This window comes from Salarias fasciatus (assembly GCF_902148845.1).
Source record: "Salarias fasciatus chromosome 23 unlocalized genomic scaffold, fSalaFa1.1 super_scaffold_20, whole genome shotgun sequence".
Classification (NCBI taxonomy): Eukaryota; Metazoa; Chordata; class Actinopteri; order Blenniiformes; family Blenniidae; genus Salarias; species Salarias fasciatus.
The window spans coordinates 16,988,143-17,005,342 of NW_021941230.1; the positions used below are offsets into that span (position 1 = coordinate 16,988,143).

Consider the following 17,200-nt stretch of genomic DNA (forward strand, 5'->3'; position numbering starts at 1 on the left):
AACTCCTGCTGCAGCATTTTGAACCAGTTGAAGACTTTTTATCCAGCTGTTGTTCCTGATAACAGGAAGTAGAATGTTCCTCTCTGGATTCAGTTCTCGGCCTGGCTCTGAGTCAGCATGTCCCTGATTTCAGAAATATGAACAGGAGGAAGAAGGAGGTCCTGCAGACCTGCTTAACGTGGCTCCATGTTGGTCATTTATCTTCCCTCCACAGCTTTTATTGGTTCCATTCAGAGGTTTTCTCTCGTCTCTCGCCTTCCCTCTTCCTGACTTTTAATAACTTTATTTTTCTTGGGGTTTTAGTCTCCAGTCAGTGAGCATTTCTTGTCATAGTCACTCAGTTGAATTGCTTTGATCTCCTGAATGACTCGTCTGTATCAGGACCCTCTGGGCGCCGTCCCCTCGGCCGGTGTCTCCCGTCTCTCCCGTGTCCATGTCTTTCCCTCTGTGCGTCTGTCTCGGTACCAGTGTGTGTGATTTAGCGCCTCCTGTTGGCCGTGTTGGTTCTGCACCCTGTCCGTGTCCCTCCCTGGTTCCCAGCGTCTTCAGTCTGATGTGCTTCACCTGTCGTCTTCAGCCTGTCCTCGTGTCCCGCCTGATTGTCCGCTGGTGTCCCGTCTGGCTGCCCTGCTGTCCTCGGGTCCTTGTGGCTCCTGGTGGTCTGTAGCTCCTCCCCTCGGGTCACAGCTTCACATTAAGATCTGGAGGAACATGTAGAAAAGCCTCCGACATCCCCAGCTGACAGATAAAGAGAGAGTTCTCCAAACAAACCTGTGATCCTTAAAATCAGAGAAACTCATCGATTCAGGTGATTTTAGTTCAGCGAGTCCAGCTTGAAACATTATTCTGGAAGCGAGCAGCGACCAGCCATGTTTGATGTGTGGAGTTGGAGCTGGAACACCACTTCCTGTGACGGACTGCTGAGAGTCTGAGACGGCTGGAGACCAAACATTCACTCCCTCGATTTGTTCTTCTGGGTTTTTCATGTGTGGAATCAGTGAAAATACACCTTTCATCAGGGGAGTGTGTAGGTTCTGGGTTCGGGGGGGTCGGCCCCCAGGAGATGAAATGCTGTTTGTCTCCATCAGTCCAGAACAGAGAGACAGACTGTCCTGCTCACTGCTGGAACCTGGCAGTGATGAGAGTGATGAGACCAGCTCCACATTTTACTGTCAGACTCTGTTCTGATCTGTTGTCAGTTTTCTGCCAGCGACTCAAAGAAGAGTCAGTCGGTGCTGAAGCTCTTCAGAAGGTTGGAGCTGTTTGTTCTTCAGGACTGAGTCAGGGGTCAGACGGTCTGGAGTCTCTGGAAGAGGAAGCAACGAATCTCCAGAAGTCAACACTTGATCAACGGGTTCTGTACAGAACGTTCCACTGCACACACTGACTCCCTGCAGCTGCTGGAACTCCAGGACCCCGCTGGAACATGAGAGCTGCCCTCTGACCTGCCTGACTGGAACATCACATCCACAGTACAGCTCTGCTGCTGCTCTGACAGCTGGAAAAGCTGCTCATTTAAAATCTAAATGCTCTGAGGTGAAAATGTAGTTTCAGTGAGACTTTCCTTGTGTTTAAAATGATGGAAATCGTATTGACATTACTTCAGTTTAATCGAGTTCTTTTCTACTCTGCAGATCTTAAATGTTTTGGTTTGAGAAAACAGATAACTCACCTGCACCTGGATCAAAGATTTCCTGACAAACCGACCCCAGACGGTTAAACTGGGGCCCCACCAGTCCTCCACCCGGTCACTGAGCACAGGCTCTCCACAAGGGTGTGTGCTGAGTCCACTGCTCTACACCCTCTACACCACGGACTGCAGACCCGCCCACTCCAGCAACACCATCATTAAGTTTGCGGATGATACAACGTTGGTGGGACTGATCACCAGGGGCGATGAGTCTGCCTACAGGGATGAAGTCCTGAAACTGGCTGAGTGGTGCTCGGCAAACAACCTGTCTCTGAACACCACAAAGTCCAAAGAAGTCATTGTGGACTTTAGGAAACGCAGGTCTGATCCACCTCCCCTTTTCATACACGGGGATCCAGTGGAGAGGGTCCACACCTTCACCTTCCTGGGCACGGTGATCACCGACAACCTCTCCTGGTCTGCAAACACCTCAGCTGTCTTTAAGAAGGCACAGCAGCGTCTGCACTTCCTGAGAGTTCTCAGGAAAAGTAACATCTGTGAGAAGCTGCTGGTGACCTTCTACCGCTCCACCATCGAGAGCATCCTGACCTACTGCATCACCGTGTGGTTCTCCCACTGCACCGAGGCAGACAGGCAGAGACTACAGAGAGTGGTGAGGACAGCTGAAAAGATCATCGGATGCCCTCTTCCCTCCATCAGAGACTTATTCACATCCCGCTGCCTCAGCAGAGCTGAGGCAATCAAAAGAGACAGTACCCACCCAGCACACCACCTGTTCGAACTGTTCCCCTCTGGCAGGCGCTACAGTCCATCAAAACAAAGACAAACAGACTAAGAAACAGCTTCTTTCCACAAGCCATCACTGCACTGAATCTGAAGGGTCACTGACAGACACGCACTCATGGAAATGTGCAATAATCTGCAAATACTGCAAGTTCTTTTCTATATATGATTTTTTTTTTCTATTTATGTTTTCCTTTTAAATTTGCACTATTGTTGGTTGTTCTTTTAAATTATATATACACGGATGCTGCTTGAAATTTCGTTGCACTTTGTGCAATGACAATAAACTGATTCTGATTCTGATTCTGATTCTGATAACTCATGCAGCATCTGGGGTTACAGATGTCAGATTGAGTTCAGTTAGCATGAGGATTATGAGGAGTCCTTAAAGAACGTTGTTCCCTGTCGAGGTCCCTGGATCCTGAAGGTTTGAGAACCCTGGTCTGTCATGTTAAAGCAGGTTTTTACTTGTCAGACAGCAGCGTTTGGTTTATTGATACCATGGGAATTCCTGCTGTCAGCTGGAGCTCAGCAGCTGTTCCTACCAGCAGAGATCAAGACTGACTTCATTAAAAAGCTTTCTAATATCCTCACCCATCCCTCCACTCCTTCTCCTTCCAGCTGTTCTTCACAGACCTCACACACAGGCTCAGGGAAAACCTGGACTGGACTCTCAGTCTGTGGTCGTTCTCTATGAACCAGTGGAATGGATTCCCTGCAGGGCTCTCCAGCTGACGGTGTGAAGCCAGGGGAGACTGACATGATTGATCCTGTTTAACTAAACCATTAACGGTTATATGATCATTCATTTAAAATCATATTCAAACCGTTTATGTAGAAAATTAATTTGGAAAAGAAATCTATATTCTTTTTAAACAGCACCAAATTATGTATGGGGCTTAAGAAAGTCTGATGGGGGCTCCGCCCCCTGACATGGGCCTGACGCCGCCGCTGCCTGGCAGGACTCTGGTTCACGTTGCTCCGTCATGTAAATCCAGATGTGTGATGCTGAGCGTCGCTCCGCTAAATAAACCTTCATGTTGATGATGTGCTTTAAACCTCAGCCACGGCGTCGACGGCCGGAATCCTCTGCAGCCGCTGCTCCGGGTCGAAGGTCATGAAGTCCTGCTGACAGTCCTTCAGAGCGGGGAACAGCTGGAACAGCAGCAACAGAACATTTAAACTGGATTCAGTCTACTTATCCGGTAAAAACCTGGCAACCTGGGGGCGCAGGCTGCTGCTGCGACCCTGCGTTTCACCGTGTTGTTGTCCCGCTGGTTTTTACGCTATCTGTGGACTGGAATGATTGAACTGGCACTACTTTCCATGCAAAATGAAGATAAGCATTGGATTATTGCTGTGGCTGGCGCTGTGTGCCGTGAACTTTTTAATTGTTGAAGGATTTCACGTGGAGAGAGGTAGCTTCCTCACCTACACTCGTGAGCATCTGCTGGAGCTGAAACCCCACGCCGCAGTTCAGGATCTCCCCGTGGGCTTGCTGGACAAGCACCCCGAACTGAAACGGACTCAACGGAAAGCTAAATCTAAAGCTCAGAAACGGGGATCGCGTGGAGGAGTACGAGAGAGGGCGCGGAGACGGGGTTGTCACCCCCCGCAGCCCCTCCGCAGGGGGGACCCACCAGAGGCGAACCTGGAGGCCGGAGGAACCGTCCGCCTGAACACCAGTGTTAGAGCTGGCCGGCGGTGGCCCTCCGATGCCGGGTTACGTGTGCCAATAAATGCGCATTGCTGGAGACAGCGCTGGTGCCAACTTTCGCCTGCTGCCGTGAGTCGATAGGGCAGACATTCGAATGAGGCGTTAAATCTTGAATCCTGAAAACTGGGCTTCTGATTTCGGGCGGAGAGTGAATTGTTTGCGCTGGGGAAAGCTTGTGCACGCAGGCCCCGATGCCACACCACAATGCCCCGAACTGAAGGGGGCAGGGCCAGGCGGAGCCGGGAAAGTACCCCGTTCCGAAATGGGCTACGTGGAGACCTGACCCCCTGTGGCCGAGAATACAGTGAAAATACAGTACCACAAAATGAAAAAGGGGCTTCCCTCAGAAAAAGTCCTAACTGTCCTGAGGGAGGAGCTGAGAGAAGAGCTGAGGGAGGAGCTGAGGGAGGAGCTGAGAGAAGAGCTGAGAGAGGAGCTCAGAGAAGAGCTGAGGGAGGAGCTGAGGGAGGAGCTGAGGGAGGAGCTGAGAGAGGAGCTGAGAGAAGAGCTGAGAGAGGAGCTCAGAGAAGAGCTGAGGGAGGAGCTGAGGGAGGAGCTGAGGGAGGAGCTGAGAGAGGAGCTCAGAGAAGAGCTGAGGGAGGAGCTGAGAGAAGAGCTGAGGGAGGAGCTGAGAGGAGCTGAGGGAAGCTGAGCTGAGGCTCCTGAGGGGGTCAAAAAACAAAGCCCGTGTTCAGGAGGCCTGGAGCTAGCACCGCTTTGGCCCTGGCTCCGATTTGGCACTGGAGCCAGTGCGGTCGAAAAGGGGTCCGAGAGGAACCAGGAAGCCCCAACAGAAGCCCCGATGGTCTGAGAGAGGAACCAGGAACCCCCAACAGAAGCCCCGATGGTCTGGGAGGAACCAGGAACCCCCAACAGAAGCCCCGATGGTCTGGGAGGAACCAGGAACCCCCAACAGAAGCCCCGATGGTCTGGGAGGAACCAAGAACCCCCAACAGAAGCCTGTTTCAGTTAAAGGGCTGAAGATGTTCGAGAGCTGCTCAGCTTCCAGCAAAGCTGTCAGTGTGTGTGTGTGTGTGTGTGTGTGTGTGTGTGTGTGTGTGTATGTTTATTCAGTTTTAATAGAACTTAATTCCTCTCACCTACCGTTTGCTGTTGCTCAGCCAATCAGAGAGCAGCAGGCTGGGGAGTGTGAGGCGTGGGACCTCTGCCGCCGCCGGACCGTGATAAGCAGCTGGCGCCGCCGCCGCAGCAGCGCCTCTCATTGGTTGATCCTCAGCAGAGCTCAGGTATAAAACAGCAGGCGTTCGTCTTCATCAAGCTCAGCATCAGAAGCACCATGGCCTTCCTCTGGATCCTGTCCTGCCTCGCCTTCATCAGCGCCGCCCACGGTGAGACACACACACACACACACACACACACACACACACACACACACACACACACACACACACACACACACACACACACACACACACACACACACAGGCTCATATTTCTATCCTTATGGGGACCTTCCATTGACTCCCATTCATATCTAACTCCTAAGCCTAACCCAGACCACAACACAGCCGAACCCACACACACGATCCGGATCTAGACCTGGATCTTGGTCTAGATCTAGACCTGGATCTGGATCCAGCCCTGAATCTGGATCTGGATCTAGACCTGGACCAGTAGCAGTGAGTGACCTGGCCTCCGGATGAACTCAGTCAATCAACACAATACAAGTGCTGAGACCCTTTCAAAATAAAACAGGCCTTCATTCAGCTTGGAAGACCCCGTCCTTCAAGGGTCCTGGAGGACAGCTTCACTGCAAGGACACCTTGTTTTAGTCAGATCCAAATCAACCCAGCTTTATTTATACAGCATTAAAGACAACAGTCATTTCTGGACACGAATGAGCAACTGAGGGAACGGAAAACTCCCTTTAAATGGAGGAACCCTGCAGAACCAGGCTCAGAGGAGAACCCTGTAGAACCAGGCTGAGAGGAGAATCCTGCAGAACCAGGCTCAGAGGAGAATCCTGCAGAACCAGGCTCAGAGGAGGAGAACCCTGCAGAACCAGGCTCAGAGGAGGAGAACCCTGCAGAACCAGGCTCAGAGGAGGAGAACCCTGCAGAACCAGGCTCAGAGGAGGAGAACCCTGCAGAACCAGGATCAGAGGAGGAGAATCCTGCACACTGACCCTCTGAATCAGCTCAGCGTTGATCCAGTTGATGCAGATGGATCAGAGACAGAGAGAGACTCAGACGGGAAGAGACATTCTTGTTCATGACTCCTTTAAGACCTTTAGAGTCCGGAGAGCTGCTTCACTCTGCAGTGAAACCTCTAAAGTGGAATTTTTGGTGATACAGAGCCAAAGATGACAAGTCTATGGAGATAATTTTGTGTCTTTATTATTCAATCAATCAAAAAAGGTTTTGCAAACAAAAAAGAGATTTGAGACCAAAAAACATAAAGTTGCAATCAAAAAATAAAAGTTCAATCAAATAGAATAGATCTGAGATCTGAGCCGTGTGTTCCGAGAGGTTTTTTTTTTTTTTTCCAGTCGTAGCCTTTCAGTAGGCATTGGAAGCCGAAATCGTAGATAATGAACATGTTTAATATTTCCGATCTCAAATCCTGTGGTGCGTGGTGCTCCACTAGACGATCAGCTCAGAGCCCACTTGTCCACACCCTCAGAATAAAGCTCCCTGATTGGCTGAACAGCTCCGTCTCACCGAGGTGTTGAAAAAAAAAAAACCCCTCTCAGCTGTCAGAGCTGGAGACATAAATATATATGTCTGTGAAATATGTTGACTACATGACAGAGAAACAGAAAAGCCAGAGCGCCTGAACTCAGTAGTGTAGAAAATGAGAGTTTATTCCTCAGTAACTGTTTCGATCCTGGATGAGCTGGATTTCATTCAGACCCAATCCCAGATCTGGTTCACGCATCTGCATCTCGCCAGTCCTGCAATAATCCCAATGTTTTAATTCATCTCCACTGTTAATCATCACGGAAGAATAAGAAATATTGGAAAAACAAACTTTCCGAGGACTTGGACGTTTAATGAAACTTTTTCCTAATCAATGCTGAGCACGTTTTGATTCTGGTCTAAACCATTCAATCTGGGGAGAAAAAATGATTTAAGCTATTTGGTGACTTAAAAAAAAGTAGCTTGTTTGTCACAGACTGCTATAACTTATTTCTATACTGTTCCTCTCTGGAGTGGAACGTTAAAAAAATAAACACACATGAATAAGCTAAATTATTATCAAATGCAGGGGCAAATTATAAGATTAATGTAAACACAGAACTGAAGGGAGGCCGCTCAAAGTCAAGTTTGACTCCACGAGATTTGGAAGAGTGAGGAGCCTCGAAGACTAGAAGATGAAGAATCTTCTAGTCTGTCACAAGACACCACAGGCTAGAAGACCAGGAGAGGAAGATCTGGTGTGATCTGTCCTCTGTTGTCTTCTAGTGTGTGGTCTCTGAAACGGGGAAGATTGAAAAAAGCCTGCGATGTACTGGCCTTTACTGAGTGCAGAAGCAGCAGCAACAGCACGGAGACAGGCGGTGGAGGAGCGAGGTCAAAGCCACCAATAGGAGCTCTTCTCTCTTCCACCAGTGTTGGCCCCGCCCACTGGGTTCAGTCAGATTCGCAAGCAAAACTTTTGAATTTGCAAACAAAACTTTTTAATTTGCAACCAAAACTTTAGAATTCAAAACCAAAGCTTTTTTCTGTTTTGATGTCAAAACAAATTTGGTGGGGTTGCCACTTAAATAATTTTATTCTCAGATCTATTCTATTTAATTGAACTTTTCTTTTTTGATTGCAACTTTATGTTTTTTGGTCTCAACTCTCGTTTTTGTTTGCAAAACCTTTTTTGATTGATTGAATAATAAAGACACAAAATCATCTCCATATGAGTCAAGGTGTTGACGCTGCACAAGGAGAGTTTATTCAGGATTTCAGAGGAAACACACACAGATCAGCTGATCGAGGACGAGACTGCTGCTTTGAAGAGGATTCAACCCAGTTCTGGCATGACTTCTGCAGATGCCAGTTTATATCTTACGTGAGAATAACAAGTGGAGACAAACAGGGAGGCCTTGCACATGTCACTGTGTTCCTGAAACCTTGGAACAAAGCATCATTCCATATCAATCCCCCTGTTGTTACATTTCAAATAAAGCTGGACACAAAAAAAAAATCGAATTTTAACACTCTGACAGTGATGTATAAAGCCTATAAATATAGTCTACCATCCTATCTTCAAAAAATGTTTAACCATCGAGTCAGCAGGTATAACCTACGTGGAATTTGTCTATTTAAAACAAGCCATGCAAGGACACATACAAAAAGGAGATGTATCTCTATAAAAGGTGTAACATTGTGGAATAATCTGAATGAGGAAATTAAAACATGTAAAACATTAAAAACATTTAAACAGCAGTATAAATTATTTGTACTTGAAAAATACTTATCTGTGTAACTCTGTTTCAGAGTCATTAAGAATTTAAGATGCTCAGCAAAATAATTGCATACTTATACATATTGATAATGTTGTTAAATCTTTACTTTTTTTCTCCTTCTGTTGTATTTTTCTTTTCCTTTGTTGTTGTCTCTATTTACGTGAAAAAAACATTGCTTCAAGTGCAGGAGCATACTTGATTTAAGTACTGGGTTAGGCGAAATAAGTTTATCTTCAGCCTAAACCCTTCTAGTCACAAACTTTAAAATTATGTTAATGAGGATTATACTGATGATGATGATGATGAAGATAATGATTATGTATTATTGACATCATTCTGTACATCTTGAGTTTGTTTGTGTGGCCAAATAAACAACTACTATTACTACTACTAACAATAATGTAACTCACTATCGGAGACAGCAGAGCCAGACAAAGTAAATTCACAAATACTTGTGTCACACTTAAATATTAATGTGAGCCAGTACATTAACAAGTCAGTACTCCCAAATGCAGTGTCATTTTTCAAAGACTTTTTTTTTATTGTCCTATATTACCTAAATTTCAACGACCATTTCCAACTGGTCCACTGTCACAAAAACACCAAGCAGCACAGATGGATGCAAAATTTAAACCAATCAGCACCATGGGACAGCGACAGCTGGAAATACCTTCATGCCAAACAATCAATCCTGGCCCAGGCCAATCAACCAGGAAGGTAAAAGACAATCAGTGGCCGCGATGTGTCCAATCAAGCTAAACTAAAAGAAAAAACAAAAACATCATTAAGATCAGCAGTTACATATGGAGAATACATCACTGATTGCATTCTGATTAAAGATGTGTGATAAACATAGGAAGAAATTAATGGGGAATGTATATTGACATTCTGATACCACATGACTAGAAATCATCAAAAACATCATCGTAGTACTACTACAACCCAAATTCAAACCACCAGATATGATTCTCTTTCAGTACTCAGTACTCCTCCAACACCCCAAGTGATTAGGATTTGATCAAAGTATCAGAATGACATCAAAAGTAATTACAAACCAAAAGGACATCAGTAGTAAAGAAATGAACGGGTACAGATCGTAAACACCCAACACCGAACTCACTTCAGCAACATCTGTGAACTAATACCGGAAACCTGTCAGTTTCAGCTCAACCTCCACATCTGAGTAGCTTGTATGACAGCACCCGCAGCTCTCCTCCTCCTGCAGATCATCTTCACACAAGTAACCACACAGCCACAAACCAGAGCAACGCCAACCAGTACAGCCACAAACCAGAGCAACGCCAACCAGTACAGCCACAAACCAGAGCAACGCCAACCAGTACAGCCACAAACCAAAGCAACGCCAACCAGCACAGCCACAAACCAGAGCAACGCCAACCAGTACAGCCACAAACCAGAGCAACGCCAACCAGCACAGCCACAAACCAGAGCAACGCCAACCAGTACAGCCACAAACCAGAGCAACGCCAACCAGCACAGCCACACCCGTCACCAGCAGTTTCAGAATACCCGCTCCCCAGGATTCAAACCACTTCGTAAAGTTGGTCAAACCCAAGTCAGCTCAAACCCATGGTTCACATGAAGTTCTTTAACCCCGAGCTCGGTGTCATGAGCTAAATCCATGACCTGAGCGGTAGCATCAGAGATGTAAGTACAGCATTCACTACCAATAACCTTACAGGTACCCCCTTGAGCCGCCAAAATCAAATCCAATGCCATCCTGTTCCCCAACGCTACACCTTTCACCTCTTGCAACTCCTCATTCACCGCAACCTCCGCGTCGGCAGACAGATTCATGTGTCTCTCCATGACATTGGATAAAGACTTGGTCTCCTCCTCAGTCACATAAACACCGTACCACGGCAACAGGACGCTGAAAACCTCAGTAGCAGTCGAAATCGTTCTCTTTTCTCTGTGCAACGGGGCATACAGACCAGCAATCTCAGCAGCATCCACCTTCCTGATGAGCGGAATCAGATAGGCTAAGTAGCACAACCTGGCTCCCACATCCTCCTACACACACCTGTAAGCTTGGTCATCACAGATCATATACAGCTCCTCCGGCAATGCCTTCTCCTTCAGCGTGACATTGAACACAGAAAAACATGCATCCTCCGCTGTTTCTCGAATCACCTTAGCTTCATGTTGAAAACAAACTGAAACCAGCTTATGCACTGGAATCAGTGGCAAGCCAACACTGCAGTCTCGCAGGACCGTTTTAGCACCATAAACCGGCTTCTCGCAGTCCTTCAACTTGATGTGAACCGAGGCTACTTGACGGCCCCGACCCATGGAGCAGCTTCCACCAACGCTTCTGCAATTATAGCCGGAGAAAAAGGTTGAGGCACACAACTGCGCCTCACACCAGGGTTTAAACTGTTAGTCTGAATCAGAGACACCTGTAACCTGTACTGAATCCCCACCTGAACATAGAACTGTGCATAGATTATTCTCAAAAGCTCTGTTTGATTAAATCCAGCAGGCACATATTTCTCATTGACCTCACTGGTAACCAGCTTCGCAATCTTCGCCTATTTCACATCCTTGTTCGCCAACACTGAGTGGGTAGGAAACCAGCAATTGTCAAAACTCGATTCGACTCTCACAGCCACATCATTCCAGTCCAGTGACTTGTATTGAGCCTTGGTCAACAGAACAGGGGAAAACATTGGTGAATGCATCGATTGTGGCATGTTTTTGGCACAACCAACAGTCCTTCAGCTTCTGTTCTCTCGCAAAGTCAGACATCATCCGCAACGCAGAATTGTCCTTAGAAGATGATACCGCCCTCCTTCGAGGAGCTCCCATCTTTGTTCCATCACCACTGGCCGGCACAATGTCATTGTCCTTGGTGGGCCTCCCAAACCACGCAATGTAAGAAGCCAGGTAAGATGCCGGTAGCTCCATGTCCATGTCACGCTTCTCCCTTGCATGATCAGAGGCTCCTTCAGAACCCACAGCTGTCCCAGCAGTAGGAAGATCTCCAAGATCCTGGAGATTGCATCCATCTCGGTTGTATTCCTCCCTTCTCGGTAGAGAGGATCTCTCATCACCCCCCAGCATCCCATGGGATACCAGCACGCCTCCCAGCAGCAGGGCAAGCAGCATAGCCATGCCGCATCTCAGCTGATGTCGTCCGACCCAGCCTCCTTGGGTGCCAGCCGTGTGAATCCATTCGCCCTTTCCTTCCAGCTTCACAGCTGTTCGGGTCACGAGTTGGACCAGGAACGGACCCGTCCATCTGTTGGTTAAACACATTTTATCAAGTGATTTAATCAACACATAGTCACCAATCTTGAAGGGATGGATCGGCTCCTCCGAAGGCTTTGGCAACCTTTTCTGCACCTGCAAATGAAACTTCCTTAGTGACTCTGTTAGTTTCAAGACATATTGAGACAGGAACTCTTCAGTCCACATTTAGTCCACAGGATTTATTGAGGATTGCAGAGGAAACACACACAGATCAGCTGATTGAGAACAAGGCCGCTGCTCCGAAGAGGATTCAACCCAGTTCTGGCATGACTTCAGGAGATGAAGGATTATATCTTCCGCGTGAACAACAAGTGGAGACAAACAGGGCGGCCTTGCACATGTCACTGTGTTCCTGAAACCTTGGAACAAAGCATCATTCCATATCAACCTCCAGAGTGAGAAAGGAGAGAACCTCAGTGCAGGTTCTCCGGTTCTCCGGCAGTCTCAACCTCCAGCAGCTTCCCTGAGAAAATCTTCCTGAGTGTTCTGAAGCAGCTCTACCTGAAGCTCTGCTGACTCTAAAGGTCTAAAGACTGGACCTGGGACCTGGTTCCACATGACAGGAGAACCCAGGAACCTCCAGCAGACCAGCACTCTGAGAACCAGGCGTTCTCCTGGAACAATATGGGACTAACAGCTCTGTAGGATCAGAAGGTTCCTGGTTGTTCAGAGCGTTCGAGGTCAAGAGAAGGATTTCAGATTCTGTTCCAGATTTAACAGGAAGCCAGTGAAGAGAAGCTCATAATGTTCTGATGTGTTCTCCTGCTGGTTCTCCTCACAACTCAGACTGTTGATCCAGTTGTTGGTTCCTGATAACAGGAATTGCAGTAGTTCTACTCTGGATTCAGTTCTCAGCTCTGAGTCAGCATGTTCCTGATTTTAGAAATATTAACAGCTGAAAGAAGGAGGTTCTGAAAACTGGCTGAAGGCTCTGGTCCTGGACAGGAGGACCAGGTCTGTCCTGGTCAGGAGGACCAGCTCTGTCCTGGAGGACCAGCTCTGTCCTGGAGAACCAGCTCTGTCCTGGCTGTCCTCTGGACAGGAGGACCAGCTCTGTCCTGGCTGTCCTCTGGACAGGAGGACCAGCTCTGTCCTGGATGTCCTCTGGACAGGAGGACCAGCTCTGTCCTGGCTGTCCTCTGGACTCTGTGGAGGATGTGGGTGAGAGGAGGATGTTGGCCCAGCTCACATCCACATCCTGCTATATTTTAGATTCACATTCACATAGATCTGTTCTCCTTTTAGATTTCTATTAATTTTTCTATTTAGATTTTACTGTCACTTCTTATTCTTTATTCACACATTTCATCAGTCTTTTTGCCTCCTGGGTCCTGCGAGCCTCTGGGACTCTACATTTCTCCATGGTGAGATTAGTAGTCTCGTGTAGTGTAGGCTAGAACCCCAGGTTCCTCTCAGTGGTTCTGGTTCTGGTCTAAAGGAATTTGCGATGGTGGTGACATGTCCAGGTTCCACTGGGACTGTGGTGGACTGTGGTCCCCCCTCCTCAGTGTCCCCTGTCCAGGTTCCACTGGGACTGAGGTGGACTGTGGCCCCCCCTCCTCAGTGTCCCCTGTCCAGGTTCCACTGGGTGCACTAACCGTTCCTCTGGGTTCTCCAGGCTGCGGTACTCCCTCCATCCCTCCCGTCGTGACCGGGTATGCTCGAATTGTGGGCGGTGAGGAGGCGGTTCCTCACTCCTGGCCCTGGATGGTGTCGCTGCAGGTGAGCTCTTCCTCTTCCTCTTCTTCTTCCTCTTCTTCTTCCTCTTCTTCTTCTGTTCCTGACCTCCATTTGTTCTTCTCAGGAATATAGCGGCTCCCATTTCTGTGGAGGTTCTCTGATCAACGAGTACTGGGTGGTGACCGCTGCTCAATGTGAGTTCAGGTCAGAACCACACAAACACTGGTGTCTCAGGTGGAACCCGAAGGGTTGCTGCAGGGAACGGTGAACACATGAATGGTTCTAGGTTCAGGAGAAACATCCGATGAAGGAGTGGAACAGCAAAATGTACAGAAATCAGCAGGAGTCACACAGAACCACAGTTCTAACCAACGTTCTCCACAGTTCTAAGCAGAAGGAAACAGTCAGGACCATTGTTCTACACATTGTTCTCAGCAGAATAAATCTGATGGAACCAGCGTTCTAACCACTGTTGTAAACAATATTCTAAGCAGAATGAGTCAGACAGGACCAGTGTTCTAACCACTGTTCTAAGCAGAACGAGTCCAACAAGTCCACTATTCTCACCACTGTTCTGAGCAGAGTGAATCAGACAGAACCAGTGTTCTCAACACTGTTCTCACCAGAAGGAATCAGACGGCTCCATTGTTCTAAATAGAAGGAACCAGATAGGTCCACTGTTCTAAGGACAAGAGAACCAGACAGGTCTTAGAGAAACAGACAGGACTTCTGTTCTAACAGAAGAGAACCCAGACAGGTCTACAGTTCTAAGGAGGAGAGAACCAGACAGGTCCACTGTGGAAACGGACTGGTCGGTTCCCCTTGAGCGGCTCGTTGTTTGGTCAGTTCATGTGATGTTGAAGCTACCGTGTGTTCGGTTCCCTTGAGCGGAGCACTGTTTGGTTGGTTCCCCTGATCTCGGTACTGTTTGTTCGGTTCTTGTTGTGCTGAAGCTGTGTGTGTTCCAGGGTCTACCACTATGTGGCCGCTGGTGCACATAACAGAGATTCCAACACACCCGACGATGTCCAGATTCTGAGACCTCTCCTGGTGAGACGCAGCTTCCAGCCAATCACAGCAGCCCATACTGCTCCTCCTCTTCGTCTAACCCCTCCCCCTCCTGACTCCTCCCCCTCCTCTGGCTCTGTCCTCTCTTCCAGGTCTTCACTCATCCCAACTTTAACCTCATGACCAAGGAAAACGACATCGCTCTCATCAAGCTGTATAAACCCGCCATCCTGGGACCCACCGTGTCCCCCGTCTGCCTGTCCGAGTCCACCGACTCCTTCTTCGGGATCTGCGTGACCACCGGATGGGGCTATACCAAGTTTCCCAGTGAGATGAGTCCAGAGAGGAGTGTGAGGAGCCGGGTGAGGCTGCAGTGTGTGCTCACTGTGTTTGTGTCTCAGGTGGCTACCGTTCCAACACCCTGCACCAGGCGATCCTGCCCCTGCTGCCCAACACCGACTGTAAGAGGTTCTGGGGCGACAAAATCACCAACGCCATGATCTGCGCCGGGGTGTCCGGAGTCAACTTCTGTGATGTGAGGCCACACCCCTTTACCTGTCCCTCCTGCTGCTCCTCTGATGAGCAGGGGGCTATTGCACAAAACCAGGATCAGGGATTAAGCCGGCAAACTGTTGTTATCCTGTGGTGATCCTGTGGTGATCCTGGACGAAGTTAGCCTCAAGTCGATTGCACAAAAGCTGGCCAAGTTTATCCTGGACCAGTCACCATGGTGATTTATCCTCTGCAGCTCGCTGCTCCACAGCAGGCTAACTACCAGGATCAGACTAAACTGCTGTCAACAATGTGAGAAGTGGGCGTGGCTTACAGCATTTCCTTGATTTTTCCACACATTACATCATTTAATCCTCCTGCAGCCAAACCTTCCAGCTGTAGTCGCTGCATCTGCAGGGTCTGGTTGACTTTAGGATTATTTTGTTGCTCAGATTATATGAAGACCAACATAACTTTCAACACAGACGTTTCAGAATCCTTTCTTTATTAATACAAGTCCTGCAATAAAAGGTTCACAATTATTGTAAAGACAATGGAAAAAAAAAACCTTAATGAAATTGGTACAAAACCACACTGATGTAAAAAATAAAGAATAAAAAAATGAAATAAAACAACCCTGAAGCTACGCAATGAGTGAAATGAGAAACAAAGGAAAAATAAATGTATCACACCACTGAAATGGACACAACATAACAGACAGCATCATTTGGTCTGAACTGTCTCCTGAAAATAGAAAATGGTCGTGTTTCAGGACTCCAGCTTTAGGAGTGAAAGGGTCCCACATCACTCTGACTCCACTCTTTTAACGGCTAAAATCAGAGAGAAATTCATTCTCAGAAGACAACTAATTTATCACTTCATTTGATAACTGCTCTTTGGGTTACACTTAAGTAACTGACCAGACTGCAGAATATTTTTATGTTAGGTTTTCACCTGCTAGAGGTTCTTTTCTAGCCGGACAGGTTTGTTCTTCATGACAGATGAGCGATGAAACAGAACACAGCATGAGGACAATTGATTCAATTAGATAGCATGGACACAGAGTTGAAATATTCTTGAATAAATATCCTAAATATTGGCAAAATGCTGTTTCCCCCGTGTATTTCCTGTATTTTATTATTATAATTTTTGTATGATCATAATCATGGATCATATGCAGAATTAGGCCATTTTAGTGGATGATTTGCACATCACGAGTTCACTTTAATAAAGCTGCGGCCTGCATGCAGTACCTGTCCTCACCATTGAAGCGTGGGGGCGCTGTGCCTTAAACGTCACTTAAAGCAGACGTACAGGCTGGAATATATGGAGTGAAATTAATGGATGTGTTTTGTGTAAAGTCCTCGCTCTGGGGCACCCCCCTTTCTAAGTGAGCCCCCCCGACAGCCGCGGTATAGTCCACACTGCTGCTCATCCCGGTGAAGGAAGACGCTCTTCCTTGTTCCATTTTCAATCTATGATTCGTCGTGGTCTTCTGAAGAACGCCATGAACGCGCACTTATCCTGATGCTCCTCACCTGGCTGGAGTAAGCCGCGTCTTTTCATCCTGGCTCAGCAAACGTGCAACCGATTAATCCGAGTAAACACCGACTAGGCTGACTCAAGCCGCGCATTTTCATTTATCCTGGATGTATTTATCCGACTTTTGTGCAATAGTCCCCTGCTCTGATGTTTTTGTTTACACGTTCGCTTGTCGTCTGGCAGTTTGATGAAGGCGGTCCTCTGGTCTGCGAGAAAAACAAAGTCTGGACTCTGGTGGGCATCGCATCCTGGGGAGACATCAACTGCTCCCAATCCAGGGCCGGAGTCTACACCCGTGTGACGGAGTTCCGTGGATGGGTGGACCAGATCCTGGCTGCCAACTAAACACTGATGCAGAGCTTCGACGAGCAGGAGAACCAGAACCATATCCTCCACCTGGAGGACTGAAGGTTCTGGACCCTGACCATGGATCTGCCTGGCAGATCAATATCACAGCTGAAATATGCTGAATGGCAATAAAAGATTTAAAACCAGAAACTGTGCTTCTTTTGTGAATGTGTCTGAGCTGCAGGAGGCGCTCTTTAGCAACAGTACCTCCTGGAACCAACATGGATTTGACTGAATCAATAGAACATGAAGTCATCAACAAAAAATCAATAACAGAACATGTAGT

At 47.6% G+C, this 17,200-nt stretch overlaps 1 protein-coding gene across 1 annotated transcript; it reads left to right on the top strand.

Annotated features, from left to right (window-relative positions):
* The first annotated feature begins 5,448 nt into the window (after positions 1–5,448).
* LOC115383711 (chymotrypsin B-like) lies at positions 5,449–16,911 on the top strand. Its single transcript, XM_030085894.1, has 7 exons — positions 5,449–5,500; positions 13,463–13,566; positions 13,649–13,728; positions 14,493–14,574; positions 14,685–14,859; positions 14,934–15,067; positions 16,750–16,911. Exons 1-7 carry the CDS (start codon positions 5,449–5,451, stop codon positions 16,909–16,911), a joined length of 789 nt encoding a protein of 262 aa, XP_029941754.1.
* Positions 16,912–17,200: the final 289 nt, after the last annotated feature.